This window comes from Sceloporus occidentalis, unplaced genomic scaffold, assembly GCF_023333645.1.
Source record: "Sceloporus occidentalis isolate IW3139 unplaced genomic scaffold, rSceOcc1.0.p SCAF_94, whole genome shotgun sequence".
Lineage (NCBI taxonomy): Eukaryota > Metazoa > Chordata > Lepidosauria > Squamata > Phrynosomatidae > Sceloporus > Sceloporus occidentalis.
In genome coordinates this window covers 3,031,999-3,047,741 of record NW_028317074.1, presented here as the reverse complement: position 1 = coordinate 3,047,741, position 15,743 = coordinate 3,031,999, and the positions used below count along the sequence as shown (strand labels likewise).

The 15,743-nt window shown below is 44.1% G+C and overlaps 1 protein-coding gene across 1 annotated transcript in view; it reads left to right on the top strand.

Annotated features, from left to right (window-relative positions):
• Window positions 1–15,743, top strand: part of LOC149284409 (glutamate receptor ionotropic, NMDA 2B) — a 143,667-nt gene that overhangs the window by 113,429 nt on the left and 14,495 nt on the right. Inside the window, exons 4-8 of the mRNA XM_089496763.1 lie at window positions 1,165–1,373; window positions 11,706–11,877; window positions 12,259–12,412; window positions 12,586–12,711; window positions 12,886–13,115. Coding sequence (XP_089352889.1) covers window positions 1,165–1,373; window positions 11,706–11,877; window positions 12,259–12,412; window positions 12,586–12,711; window positions 12,886–13,115 — 891 coding nt within the window. The remainder of the gene's footprint in view (window positions 1–1,164; window positions 1,374–11,705; window positions 11,878–12,258; window positions 12,413–12,585; window positions 12,712–12,885; window positions 13,116–15,743) is intronic.

The following is a 15,743-nucleotide window of genomic DNA, read 5'->3' as shown; positions in this document are numbered from 1 at the left end:
ATTCCGGATACAAGCAGCTGCAGGGAGATCTGCACAAAAGCAGGCAAATCTAACAGCTTTACATTTTCACACACTATATATATACATTGAAAACAAAAGAAATAAGTAAACTCCTACAAAAGGGCTGGCACACTTGTAATATCTCTGGGTTTACCATAAAAGGCAAAAGCCTAACCTACATATCATTAATATGTATGATATGGGTGGGGTTTCAGTTAATTAAAGCAGACATCCTGTGCCCGGAAGTTGACCCTGAGCCTACACTTATGGTCCAGTTTCTCACCAGCTGTGTAATTTGACCTATGCCCTCAACCATAAATATCCTATTCCTAAACAGAACAATACTACCTCCCAGTGCATCAGAATCTTATCACCAAATAGCAGAAACAGTTAACCTCTTCCTACCCACTCTCCACATCCTAAGATTCCACAATATATATATATATATATCACTTAACCACCCTATTACCCATATTCACTCCCCATTCATTTTATTTCTACCTGCCTTTTGAATCTGGCACAGAATCCTCACAAGCTGTTTCTTGGTAATGTTAATTGCTCCTCTTGGGACATTCTTCAAACAAGACTGTTATCTGTGCTATCAGAGATCAGTAACATATCAAACAGGTTTTTGTGCAACAAGAAGGCTGCATAAAAGAGAGCAAATTGTGGAAATATATTTGAATTTATTTCACAATTTCAACATACAGGAAATATCTACAGGAAATGCCTGTATACCTAAGGCTTTTAATTTGTAGTTGAGGAAACCGATTCTTGCCCAGATGTTGTTAGACCTCAGTGAGACACCAAAGATGGATCATCATGTGCACCACCTCATGGAAGAACTCATTAATGATCTGTTACAGGGCACAGGTAGTAAGGCAGGAGCAACTAATAAAGTAAATGAGAAATATCTCAGAACAAAACACTGATTTGAATGGTGATCAATGATTCTTAATATCTAAAAAAAAAAAAAAAAAAAACAGGCATTATTGCCCCATGCAATATGTGTCCTATAATTTTACTTTAATTAGTGATGTTTCATTAGCTGATTTTGACAATTATTTGCCATTGTGTGTATCACTAGCTGTTCTTCATTGTTCTTTAAATACGTAAGATTGTATGTTTTTTATCGTTAATCCCATTTTTTTGTTTTATGACCAGGTGGGAAAATATAAGGACCGAAGTTTGCAGATGAAGTATTACGTGTGGCCCGTTTTTGATCTGTATCCAGATTCTGAGGAACATAAGGACGAACACTTGAGCATTGTAACTTTAGAGGAAGCACCTTTTGTTATCGTTGAGGATGTTGACCCGTTAAGTGGCACCTGCATGAGAAACACTGTTCCCTGTCGAAAGCAGATACGCATTGAGTATGACTTGATGTCCTTTATACTTTTTTCTGTCAGCATTATATATTGTGTGAAGGTTAAAGTTACTCTATTGAGAAAAAAATGTTTGGGGTTATATTGAGCTAAATACCATCTGTTCATTTAGCCAGAGGGAAATTAATGCCGATGAGGGCTTTATTGAGGGTTTGTCTCAGTGACTTGGAAAAGGGTGCTAAGGAGTTAATATAAATTGCTTTTTATGAAAGATGTTTAAAGGTATACCTAAGATAGTACAGATTGAAGTCAGCGATTCCGCTGTCTGATCAGTTTAGTGACAAGCAGTCCAAAAATATAACATTTGTTTACATTAATGCAAGCATACGCACGTTTCCAGGTCAAAATGTTTCCATGTATACTAAAGATCCATACATTCACATGAAGAACAATCAACTTAACTCATATATTCACACACTGCATGAACCTATTAAGTGCGTCATTTCATCATACATAGTGAATGTATTCAACTGTCTATGGCACAATTTTGCAGAACTTTCACTAATTTGAAATTGATACTTAAATATTAAGTATTCTCCCTGCTATCCTCTGGGTTACCCAGGCCTCCCAAAGCGGTTCCACCACAAGGTGCAGACAGATTTGCTGAAAAAAAAAACGTTTCCGCACCTCTCTTTCACGACAAATCCTTCTGCATTATTCTGGCCTCTTAGACTACTTACACAAAAGAGTGGTGCCAAGGTGCACACCAAGGGGACAGCCTTTCCTCCAATCGGAGGTAGGATTGTCCTTGTGGTATGCACCAAGGCTCTGTCCTTTTGCAGAAGCGATTCAGGAGGCCAGGTTAACAGAGCGGATTGTGTGGAAAAGCAGACCAAGAAAGAAGAGAAAAGAACTAGAATCTGAATGCGCAAGTCCACTATAAACCATTCATGCCAAAAAAGTACTTACAAACCAAAGCTTGCTGCAGTCCAATGATAATATGCAGGATCAAGGATTTCTTTAGAAAAGAGAAGTGGAATAGAAATGGAACAATAGTCTTCATGCATTAAAAGCTAATGCTTTAATAAACACAAAGCCAATTACAAGAGAAAATAACAATCATATAAAAAGAACCTGAGTACTAGATCCTGTAGCCTTACAATTGAGCTTTTGTGCCGCCTATCACCTCAGTCCCCTGTAACTTCCCCAGTCCACCGCTATGTATATACAAACACAGATTAAATGTATGCTTTATGCTCCTGAGGAACCAAGAACGTGTTAAGTATGTGTATGTATGCACATACACTATATGGACAAACAGGGACTTTAATGACATTGCATTCTAAATACATAGACATTAAAATGTAGTTGGTCCCCTATTTGCAACTATAACAGCTTTCACTGTTCTGGGATGGCTTGATATGGGATTAGAAGGTCTGGCTTGCAACCTCCATTCCAGCTCATCCCAAAGGTGTTCAATGGGGTTGAGATCAGGGCTCTGTGTGGCCCAGTCAAGTTCTTCCACACCAGACTCATCCAACAATGTCTTTATGGACCTTGCTTTCTGCACCAACATAAGTACTGGGACACACCTTAATTATTGAAATAAGGGTTTGAGCTAGGCTTAATGCTCCAGAATACAAAGATATTTTGGACAATACAATGCTTCCAACTTTATGGGAACAGTTTGGGGAAGGCCCTTTTGTATTCCAGCAAGGTCCGTGACATGTTTGGTGTGGAAGAACTTGACTGGCCCGCACAGAGGCCTGATCTTAACCCCATTGAACACCTTAGGAATTAACTGGAATGGAGATTGCGAGCAAGACCTTCTCATCCAACATCAAGCCATCACAGAAAAGTGGAAGCTGTTATAGCTGCAAAGCCTATATTTTCTGATCAGAGAAACATCTTGCTATGCTATCCTTCTGTGACACATTTAATCATATTCCTATTCTATGACACAATTGTAATTCCCCTGGTGGCTTTATAACTCTGTGGTCGTGCTTATTAGTGATAACAATGGGTGTTTTGTTTCCAGCAATAAGTAATGTAACACATCAGCAAGATTTAATGAACTGAGGCAGATCAGAATATTAAATGCCAGGTTAATATGAAAGTAATTATTTGGATTTAGTATGCAAAACATACATTATCCAAAGTCAATGTAGTGACAATCATGGTCTTCACAAATAGGGGATAACATACATTTAATAAAAGCAATCTGTTTAATGTTATTTAAAACATATATCTTATACTGTTCATCACCCTGGCAACCTACATTCAAAGAGTATAGCTGCGAATAAAAGTTGCTACCTACACAATTTGATTTTGTTCTGCTAATGTGGATTGTGCAGGGATTAACAATTGTTAACTACTGTAAACTGTACAAAATCAGACAACCAGAGTTCAAAACGCATGAATCTGTGAACCACGTCCTTGATTCATGTAATGCTATTTTAATGCATGTATCTCAGAATTGCAAATGTGCCCAAATTTGAAATATGAAGGACTCATGCAAGGGGAGTGAATCTTGTCAGAAGCTTTACATTTTTGAGTATTTGATGGATTGCTACTTTAAATAGCTGCTAATGGAGATGGGAAATACTTCACCACATGACAGCCTCCCTCAGAGATCTTTAAAAACATGAATCCCTTCTCTTACTTTAAGAAATAAAACCCTTGGACCTTTGGACCATCTTTGTCATTGTGACTGTGTGAGAGAGACAGCTCTCTGTGTTCTGAACCTAGGAGAAATCATGATGACAGCCCTGTGTCACTTGCTGAGATGTTATCATATCATAAGACATATGTCAGTATTGGAAGTGACAAACAACTTTGTACAGAATTCAGGGCTATCTCTTACAATGTGCATCACCTTAACAATATCAGTGGTATCCCAAAGGATCTGCTGGATGAAACTTGTGATACAGGGGCTGTCAAAAATGTACATGACAATCCTCTGTTTTATGTATTGCCACACGTGTCTCGCTCTGTCTCCCTCTGTCTTTTTTTCTTTCTATTGAGTATGTGTAAGGCACTTACCTGGCAGACGCGGGGAAGTTCCTCTCCATCCTCCCGGCAGAAACGCCGGCACCGTTCCCTGCTACATGAAGCAGCCGCTCGCACGCGCGGCCGCTTCATGAATATTTATGCGGCTGACCGCCGCCTGGATTCCGCTGCGTCGCTATGGCGACGGTGGGCGCGGTTACGTCAGGGACGCCGGGGAACGCCTCCCCGGGCTATTTAAACTTCTCTTACCTATCCACCGGTGCTCAGTTGTACTGGTGCTTCCGTACTTATTGAGCCCCTCGTATTTTTCCTGTATCCTGTTACTTTTGCTGGTATCCTGACCCTGGTCTGCTCAACGGCTATCGTGAACTTCTGGAATCCTGACCCTGGCTATTCTTACGACTTGTGTATCTCTGGCATCCTGACCCCGGTCCGCTAAACGGTTATTGTGTATCTCTGGCATCCTGACCTCGGCTTTCCATTCGGCTCCTGTGTATTTCTGGTATCCTGACCCTGGCTTTCCTAACGACTCTGAGAACCTCCGGTATCCTGACCCTGGTCTGCTTAACGGCGCTGTCCTGATCACCCGTGCTTACAGCAACACCGCCAAGTGCCCTGTTATCCATCTCAGGCCCCTTGTGCGTGTCCTGTACTGAGCAAGCGTGTTCCTTTCCTGCATCCCGGATTCCTTCTGGTAAGACGATCCTTACAGAACAACTGAGCCAAACATGGAATCCGCAGGAATTGCTGACGCACTCTCGGCTCTCACGGGACAAATTGCCTCCCTTACTCGTTCTCTTCAAGACCTCCAAACTAGCCACGCACACATGCAGCGTCAACTTCAGGACCTCCAGACAAATCTACCTGCCTCCGGGGGATCCCCTTCGGGAACAGCTCCGCCCCCGGTGATGGAGGAAATCGGTGCTACGGCTCCTGAACCTAAGGTGCCTTTACCTGAACGTTTCTCTGGGGACAGAACTCGTTATCGCACATTCATGACATCCTGCCAGATCCTGTTCTCACTACAACCTAGAACGTACTCCTCTGACCATGTTAAAGTACGAACTGTGATCTCCTTGCTCTCTGGTGAACCCCAACTGTGGGCCCATCATTTGCTTCACACCAATAACTCCGTCCTGAATTCCTGGGCTGATTTCAGTCATGCTATGGATACCTTGTTTGATGACCCGTTTCGTTCCACCTCGGCACAAGCAGCCATACGTGCGTTACACCAAGGCAAAAGGCCTGTGGAGGAATACGTCACAGAATTCCGGAGCCTGGCTTTTGAAAGTACATGGAACGAACCAGCACTTCGGGACCAATTCCGTCTGGGTTTATCCGAGAGCTTAAAGGATGAACTGGCCCGTGTGGGTATCCCCAATTCATTAGAGGATTTAATATATCTGACTATCCAGCTTGACCGCAGGTTTCGGGAAAGACGCCTGGAACGCGCTGCTTCAGCCGTTCCTGCCCCGAGACGCCACTTCCCTCCTGTGGCTCATACTGCTCCTACGGCTCCTACCCTTCCTCCTCTCCAATTACCAGCGATCATGCCCCCTCCGGAAGAACCGATGCAGATCGGATTGGCACGCGGCCCACTATCCGAAGCTGAGAAAACCCGTCGTCGGAGGAACAATCTGTGCCTATACTGTGGTGAACCCGGGCATCTGATCCACTCCTGTCCTCGACGCCCTCCTAAGGGTAAGCCCACACATACTACAGTTTGCTTGAGTTCCTTTCCTAGAGACGGGTCTCCTCACCTTTCCATTCCCTTGTTTCTGCAGTGGACCAGTAATTCTACTACAGTGTCTGCCATCATTGACTCCGGTGCCAGTAGCTGCTTTATGGATCAAGACTTTGCCAAGCAATTGCACATACCAACATTGACCAAAGCAGCTCCAATACATATCCAAGTGGTAGATGGCACTCCGCTATCCTCTGGACCCATCACCCAAGAAACACCACGACTCCAGGTACTACTGGGAAATAATCATATGGAACATCTGAACTTTGACTTGATCCCATCACCTATGTTCCCAATTATTCTCGGACTATCCTGGCTGAGGCTTCATAATCCTACGATAAACTGGGCCACAGGCACCCTCTCCTTCCAATCTTTTTTTTGTCGCACTCGTTGTCTCTCCAATCGCCAATCACTCCTGCTACTCCCTGACGATTCATCCTCTTCTCCGGTCCTACGTCTCCCCAAGCAATATGCAGAATTCAGCGACGTGTTCGATAAGAAGGGAGCCGACTCTCTTCCTCCCCAAAGGACTTATGATTGTCCTGTCGATCTTCTCCCAGGAGCTCCCATTCCCTTTGGCAGAATATTTCCATTGTCGGAACCTGAACTACGTTACCTCAAAGACTATATCCAAGAAAATTTAGCCAAGGGTTTTATTCGTCCGTCTACCTCCCCCGCCGGTGCAGGAATCTTCTTTGTAGAAAAAAAAGATGGCAGTTTACGCCCTTGCATCGACTATCGTGAATTAAACAAAATCACTATAAAGAACAGATATCCGTTGCCCCTTATTCCTGAACTTCTGGACCGACTGAAAGATGCACACATCTTCACTAAAATTGATCTCCGGGGGGCTTACAATCTAGTTCGCATACGGGAGGGAGACGAGTGGAAGACCGCCTTTCGAAGTCGCTATGGACACTTTGAGTACCTCGTAATGCCTTTCGGTTTATGTAACGCCCCCGCGACGTTTCAACATTTCCTAAATGACGTGTTCCGGGACTACCTTGACATCTTCCTGGTAGTCTATTTGGATGACATCCTCATTTTCTCATCAACTTTGTCTGAACATCGGTACCAGGTTAAACTGGTCCTCAAACGCCTACGCTCACATCATCTCTATGCTAAACTAGAGAAATGCCAATTCGAATCCTCCCGAGTAGAATTCCTGGGGTTCATTATCACGCCGGGGAGTCTACAAATGGATCCTAAGAAAGTGTCAGCGATATTGGAATGGCCGATACCCTCTGATAAAAAAGCGATCCAGCGCTTCATCGGCTTCGCGAATTACTATCGCAAATTCATTCGAAATTTCTCTCATGTCATCGCACCCATCACGAGACTTACTCGCCAGTCCTCTCATTTCGCATGGTCACCTGACGCTCAGAAGGCATTTGACATCTTGAAACGGTATTTTACCACGGCTCCTATTCTCATCCAACCTAACGTTGCTGAACCCTTTTATGTGGAGGTAGACGCTTCGGATGTAGCCGTAGGGGCAATCTTATCTCAGAGACATGGAGAAAAACAGAGTCTACACCCAGTAGCCTATTACTCTCGCAAACTCACCCCTTCAGAAATGAACTACAGTGTGGGGGATAGAGAATTGTTGGCCATCAAGCAGGCACTAGAAGCGTGGCGTCATCTTCTTGAAGGTACCATACACCCCGTGACGGTTTATACCGACCATCGGAACCTCGAGTATCTCCGTTCTGCACGTAGGTTGTGTCCGAGACAGGCAAGGTGGGCTCTCTTCTTTACAAGATTTAATTTACACATCACCTACCGCCCTGGATCCCGAAATATTAAAGCAGATGCCTTGTCCCGAATACCAGTTACTTCACATCACCCTAAGAGTCAGTCCGATACCATTCTCCCATCCAATTTGTTTCTCACTCATCAACCACCCCTTATGGACTACATCCGTACTTCCTCCCGCGGCGTGCCAATACCAAGAACACATCCTCCTATCCGTCGTACCAGGAACCTTCTCTATTACCGTAACATGATATTTGTACCACGACCGGCCCGTCTAAGGGTATTACAAACCTGTCATGACTCCCTCCTTTCTGGACATGGGGGCATTAAGAAGACCCTAGATCTCGTCCGACGTCATTTCTGGTGGCCTTCACTGGATCGAGACGTTACCTCGTTTGTCTGCTCGTGTACCACCTGTGCCCGGACCAAGACCACACGCAAGAAACCGGTAGGCCTCCTCCGCCCGTTACCTATCCCATCGGCCCCCTGGTCGAAAATTTCTATGGACTTTATTGTGGATCTACCACCCTCAAAGAAACACGACACAATAATGGTGGTGGTAGACAGATTTACTAAGATGGCACATTTTATTCCCACCATTGGTATTCCCTCAGCAGCGACCACGGCCACCTTGTTCCTGAATACCGTTTTTCGGCTCCATGGACTACCACAGACCATCACTTCTGACCGGGGGGTACAATTCACATCACGCTTCTGGAAGATCTTCTGTCGAAATTTGCACATTCGTCCCACGCTGTCCACGGCCTTTCATCCTCAAACCAACGGTCAAACAGAACGTTTAAACCAAATATTGGAACAATATTTGAGATGTTACACCACTCACCTCCAGACTGACTGGCTCCAGTTCCTCCCCTCTGCGGAATTTACCTACAACAACCAAAAACAACGTTCCATACAAATGTCACCATTTTTTGCAAATTACGGCTACCATCCTACCATGATTCCGGGCCTACCCACCGGACCTACGGTTCCTGGAATTACGGACCGAGTCACCGCTCTTGCCAGACAATTTCGAACCCTGAAAGAGAACCTGAGCAAGGCTCGTAAAACATACAAATTATATGCAGATCGTCATAGATCCAGCCCACCAACCTACCGTTGCGGTGACAAAGTCTGGTTGTCCACAAGTAACCTACGCCTGCAGGTGCCATCGAAAAAATTAGGACCCAAGTTTATCGGTCCTTATGTCATCACCAGGATCATCAATCCAGTAACAGTGCAGCTGAAACTGCCCGCTACATGTCGGATCCATCCCGTGTTCCACGTATCTCTAGTCAAGCCATGGGTAGCTAACCCCTTTCCTGGCCGTGTACCTCCTCCGCCTGCTCCTGTTGTCATCAATGGGGTGGAGGAATATGTGGTACAAAAGATTGTTGACTCCAGGATCCATCGTGGACACTTGGAATACCTGATACACTGGAAGGGGTATAGCCCAGAAGAAAGAACCTGGGAACCGGCAGATCAGGTGCATGCCCCCGTCTGTGTTCGCAGATTCCACAAGCTGCATCCTCTCAAGCCGGGTTCTCCACGCCCCCAGAGGTCGCGTCTTGCGGGGGGATCCTGTAAGGCACTTACCTGGCAGACGCGGGGAAGTTCCTCTCCATCCTCCCGGCAGAAACGCCGGCACCGTTCCCTGCTACATGAAGCAGCCGCTCGCACGCGCGGCCGCTTCATGAATATTTATGCGGCTGACCGCCGCCTGGATTCCGCTGCGTCGCTATGGCGACGGTGGGCGCGGTTACGTCAGGGACGCCGGGGAACGCCTCCCCGGGCTATTTAAACTTCTCTTACCTATCCACCGGTGCTCAGTTGTACTGGTGCTTCCGTACTTATTGAGCCCCTCGTATTTTTCCTGTATCCTGTTACTTTTGCTGGTATCCTGACCCTGGTCTGCTCAACGGCTATCGTGAACTTCTGGAATCCTGACCCTGGCTATTCTTACGACTTGTGTATCTCTGGCATCCTGACCCCGGTCCGCTAAACGGTTATTGTGTATCTCTGGCATCCTGACCTCGGCTTTCCATTCGGCTCCTGTGTATTTCTGGTATCCTGACCCTGGCTTTCCTAACGACTCTGAGAACCTCCGGTATCCTGACCCTGGTCTGCTTAACGGCGCTGTCCTGATCACCCGTGCTTACAGCAACACCGCCAAGTGCCCTGTTATCCATCTCAGGCCCCTTGTGCGTGTCCTGTACTGAGCAAGCGTGTTCCTTTCCTGCATCCCGGATTCCTTCTGGTAAGACGATCCTTACAGTATGTTTTTGCAAGGATAAATCAATATTAGCTTAAAGATTTAAAGTGTGGATATGGGTTAGCCTCCTGAAGCGCTTCTGCAACAGAGCAGAGCCTTGGAGGATTGGGGCAGTCCCTGTCGTGTGCAACGTGGCACCACCTTTTTCTGTGGTTCATGCGTTTGATCTTGGTGCATATTTTTGCTTCCCAAGTCTCTTAATTCAAGAGTTGTGATAAATGTATGATCGCTCTAAGGCCCTAGTCAGGAGCTGAGCCATGTGACTGGCAATTGCCTCACAAAACAAAGCAATTCAGCTTATGGGCTTGATGACAAGAACCTTCATAATATTATCATATGGTATAAGTAGAGTTAATATTTTAGTAACATCCAGAAGTAGATAAAGCAGCAAACTCAGCTTATAGGAGTATGGGACAAGGGATGGGAGTTTATAAGAGCATAAACTGGAGTCAGGATATACAATAAAGATTCAGTTGTTGGAAAACTGAATTCAAAGGAGGTGGCCTTATTGAGACACTGGATTCACACTCAAAGGCATATATGAGAATCCCCTACTCAATAATAAACTACAAATATAAAAGTTCCTGAAGCAAGGACAGGTGGAAAATTGTTGTGTTACCATGAAAGGGTGCAATATTTTAAAATCAGTGAAGCATAAGCATGAGTGGGCAGAGCATATACAAGAAAGAGCAGAACTGCAACTAAGCATTTCCTGTCTGCCTCTCATGGTGCCCTCCACCTAAAAAATGGTTCTCTAGGTAGATGTCTGAATTGCTTGATGGTGAGCCCTGCGGATGGCAGAGACAAACCTAGAGAGAAAAAGAGAGTAAATTAACTGTTGGGGGTTATGTTAATCAGTCAGAATAGGTCCATCTTCCGCACCCACAGGCAGCTTACTACAGCTGTCTGGCTACGAAAAGACTGATGTCACTGGTCAATAACAGTGGGTGGTTAGAAACTTCACATGATGAGAAAAAGAGAAAAGATGAAAGACAATCATGGAGGAGGGACTGGGGATCAATAGCAGCCATGCACATGAACCCCACAAGCACATAGGCAACAGAATACCAGCTGTGTATATATAAGCATAGGTGAATGCCAACGGTAGGATTGAGGTTCCAATGGTGCAGGTCTTAACAACCACAATATTTACAACTCACTTGTAGTTGCATTATTATGTATACCAAATCGTATAGAAAAAAGGTTCAGTGAATGTTTTGCTTGTTATAAAAAAAAAGCACAGTAGTACTGAATTTGAAAGATTATAGTATTAATAATAATTTTATATATCAGTAATGTATATTCGACTGACAGAATCCATTTCTGCTTTAAATTATTCCAGTGAGCATACTTTTTCAAAAACATTCCACATAAATGTAGTAAGAATAGGCCTGAAACTAAAAAAGTAGCCATTGCTGTAGGCAACAATGAAAGATGGTCAAAGGCAGACAAACAGAACTGACATCCATACAAATCTAAGAGCTATGTTCTATGGAAAGAACCCTCCCCGAAGGGAGCAAAAAAAGACGTAAAGTTCCTATGACTTGGTTAAAAAATGTCAGTCTTCCAGACCTCATGTTAATCTTGTTCTGATCATTAGGAACCGCACCGAAGAGGGAGGAAACTACATCAAGAGATGCTGCAAAGGCTTCTGCATAGATATCCTCAAAAAAATAGCTAAGACTGTCAAATTCACCTATGATCTGTATCTGGTGACCAATGGCAAGCATGGCAAGAAGATTAATGGAACATGGAATGGAATGATTGGAGAGGTAATACCTTCTGGTCCTTAGATGTTGATGAGGCACTATAATTGGAGGGTAATATGTTATTGGTTTGGTTTGTAAGCAGGAACCAAAAATAAACTCTTTTTATTATTCCTTTCCCCCACACTGAACAGCTGCGGGGCATAAAAGTTACCAAATAGCCCAGGGGGTTGATGGAAGGAGCAAGTGGGTTCCTAAGCCCAAGCCTGCACTCATTTAATTGCAGTAGTAAACTTTCCGTGGTCATCATGGGCAGTCATTGAGCTGAATAGGATCAAGGCTTTAAATACTGAATTATAGTTGAACAATTCTTATACAATGAGAAATGAAGATGGCTGGATTGCCATGAGGGGTGAATATGCAATCTTGAACACTGTCTTTCTCAAGGTGGTTACCAAACGTGCTTATATGGCTGTTGGATCCCTCACGATCAATGAAGAACGCTCAGAAGTGGTGGATTTCTCTGTACCTTTCATAGAAACTGGTATTAGTGTTATGGTGTCTAGAAGCAACGGGACTGTTTCTCCCTCTGCATTTCTTGGTAAGACAGGATCTATTTGTTTAAAAATGTTTCTTAATCTATGAGCGTATTGACTTTATTTTTTCTTTAACTCTTGAGTTGTGCCAACGTTTTAGCTGCTATTTCCTTGGTTTTATGTCCCCTTTTATTTTGTTCTCTATTTAGTTTCAAGCTATTTCATCTTTCTTCCACAGAACCATTTAGCGCTGATGTCTGGGTGATGATGTTTGTGATGCTTCTCATCGTCTCTGCTGTAGCTGTGTTCATATTTGAGTATTTCAGTCCTGTTGGGTACAACAGGTGCCTTGCAGATGGGCGAGGTAAGATGGCAAATATTTAGTGACCGTTATTTTTCTTCCTTAGCAATTACAATTTAAAATGAGTGGGTCTGAAAGACATTTTAGTATACCTTCAAAAGTACCTGAAAAAATTGCCTTGCCTCCTGACCATGAGCTCAATAACACTTGTCTATCTCTTTGTTCCCTGATTTGCAGAACCTGGTGGTCCTTCATTTACTATTGGTAAAGCAATTTGGTTGCTTTGGGGCCTGGTGTTCAATAACTCTGTGCCTGTTCAAAATCCAAAGGGAACCACAAGTAAGATTATGGTATCAGTCTGGGCCTTCTTTGCTGTCATCTTCCTAGCCAGTTATACAGCTAACCTTGCTGCCTTCATGATCCAAGAGGAGTATGTGGACCAGGTGTCTGGCCTCAGTGACAAAAAGGTATGAAACCTATATTTCAAAATGAAATACTGATTGTTGTAATTAGCTAGTATATCAACCAGAAAGTATAACTCCAAAATAGCTGAAGTAACATACAAAATGCACATTAAATTGTAAATGGACTGGAAAGGAACAAAGGAAAAATATATTTTTGCAGCAAGTTGGCAGCACAATTCTTAAATAAAATGAATGCCACTTGGTTTTCAGTTATCATTCTTTTTTAATTATGTGGTATAGTCCATGAAATTGTTCATTGTCGGTTAATCTGGATGCTTGCCACAAACATTTAGTGTTATGTGTGTTTCACGGAAAGGCTGACATATATATAGCATGCAAAGTATCTCCAGAATACATATATTATTCTGCTATGCCCATTATACAATTTGTGGCCCGGGACCTTGTGTTATACATATCTAAATGTTAAAGTGCCCACGGATAATGTTAAAAAAAAGCTTATATTATGTATCTAAAAATATGGTAACTGTAGTTCTAGTGTTTAAGCCAAAAAATTAAATTTAGATATAAAAATGGTAATGCTATAATTTAACGAATGAATGCTTGAATTCTGAGATGTGTAAATGCATTATTAATAATACCATACATATTAAACATAAAAAGTAAGAAAGTATTCACTGGGAATTTAAGATTTGTGACGGTGGCTTTATTCTGTCATTATAAAGCTATAATAAATGTTTGAAATGTTGCCATCACTTATAATTTCTTAATGCACAAATACATGCTTTGGTGATTTTGCACTACATCTAAAATAAACTCTAGAGAAGGTAAAAATTCCCAAGGGGGAAAGGCACAAAATCTTTGGATGGCAGTCAAACTTTGTGCCAAGGGAACTGGAAGTGACAAAGCGTGAACGATGCAGGATACAGGGCTTCCTAAAAAGGCTCCTATGCAACCTGACTCATCTCGCAGCCCCGAGAAGTGATGTGGACACACACGACCTGATGAGACCTTCTGACTCAATGCAGGGGAGACGTAACAGGCTGCCAGATCCAAATCCTTCCTGACAGATCAGAGCCTCTTCAGGCTCATCGGCTCATGACTGAAAATTTGGATGCTGTGTAGTTAGGCTGGAAAATATTTTCAAATGATTATTTAGGCCAGTGTTTTTCAGTGCGCTCCCAAGTTACATCCTGTATAAGATACATGTTTTATGTTATTGATTGTTTACTTTCCAAGTCTTAGCTAATAAACAGATTGCTGGAATCTAATTCATTAAATCCCAACACATGAAGGACTGTTGGACTACACTTGTAAACACGTAAAGTAATAAGGCATTTATGTCAGGTGAATCAAAATTTACCCTTGATTTAATAACACCTTCACATTTGTAAGCAGGTTTAAAAACTGTTAATGAGGCTGTTCCACCTACTCATGAAACTAACTCATATCCGTAACCATGGCTGGCCCAAGGCATAATGCCGCCTGGGGCAAAGTTTAAAGTGCAGCCCCCCCCCATTATCTACCCTTCCTCTGCCGCCCCCCCCCATTATCTACCCTTCCTCTCCCTCCCTATTATCTACCCTGTCCCCCCTTTGTCCTTACCTTTCAGCAGTCCTGCGGCGAGTCTCCCTGCTCGGTCTCGGTGCCGGCTTGTAATGATGAGCGCCGGAAATGACGTCATCTTCCGGCGCTCAGCATTACAAGCCGGCACCGAGACCAAGCTAGAGGGCTCGCAGAGGAGAGGGTCGCCGAGTGGGTAAGCGAAAACCACTCGGTGTCCCTCTCTCTCCTCCGCTTAAAAAAAAAAAAGGCTTGGGGCTTCAAAAGTGCCGCCTGGAGCAATTGCCCCACTCTGCTCCATTGTAGGGCCGGCCCTGTCTGTAACTGAATATACAGTTACAGTAGACACAACATTCCCAGTTCTATTGAATGTTAATGCTCTGCAGAAAATCGTGTGAAATGTTGCCCCATTATTTTTTTAACTTAATTACAGTCTGTTGTCATGTGACAAAAGTAGAAGGTGCAGATAGGTTAAAAAAACAGCGTTGTCATAGCAACTGTCAGGACTGGTAGGAGCCCAATTGCAGGGGATACCAAGGGCTCTGTCTGTACCCCACGATGCATCATACAGACAGGCGAATAAAGACAAAAGAGGCTATATATATATATGCAGATAACAGTCTATATTGGAGTGTGCTGACAGAACAGAAGAAACTGGAATGGCCATTAAGTGTGATAAAGGCAGATGCACCACGGCAGGATACAGACTTCAGATAGGGGACCACGGAGCGGGCTTCGGATAGGGGCGACGGAGCGGACTTCGGATAGGGGACCACGGAGCGGACTTCGGATAGGGGACCATGGAGTGGACTTCGGATAGGGGACCACGGAGCGGACTTCGGATAGGGGACCACAAAGCGGACTTTCCGATAGGGGTCCACGGAGCGGACTTCGGATAGGGGACCACGGAGCGGACTTCGGATAGGGTACCACGGAGCGGACTTCGGATAGGGTACCACGGAGCGGACTTCGGATAGGGTACCACGGAGCGGACTTCGGATAGGGGACCACAAAGCGGACTTCGGATAGGGGACCACAAAGCGGACTTCGGATAGGGGACCATGGAGCGGGCTTCGGATAGGGGACCAGGGAGCGGACTTTAGATAGGGG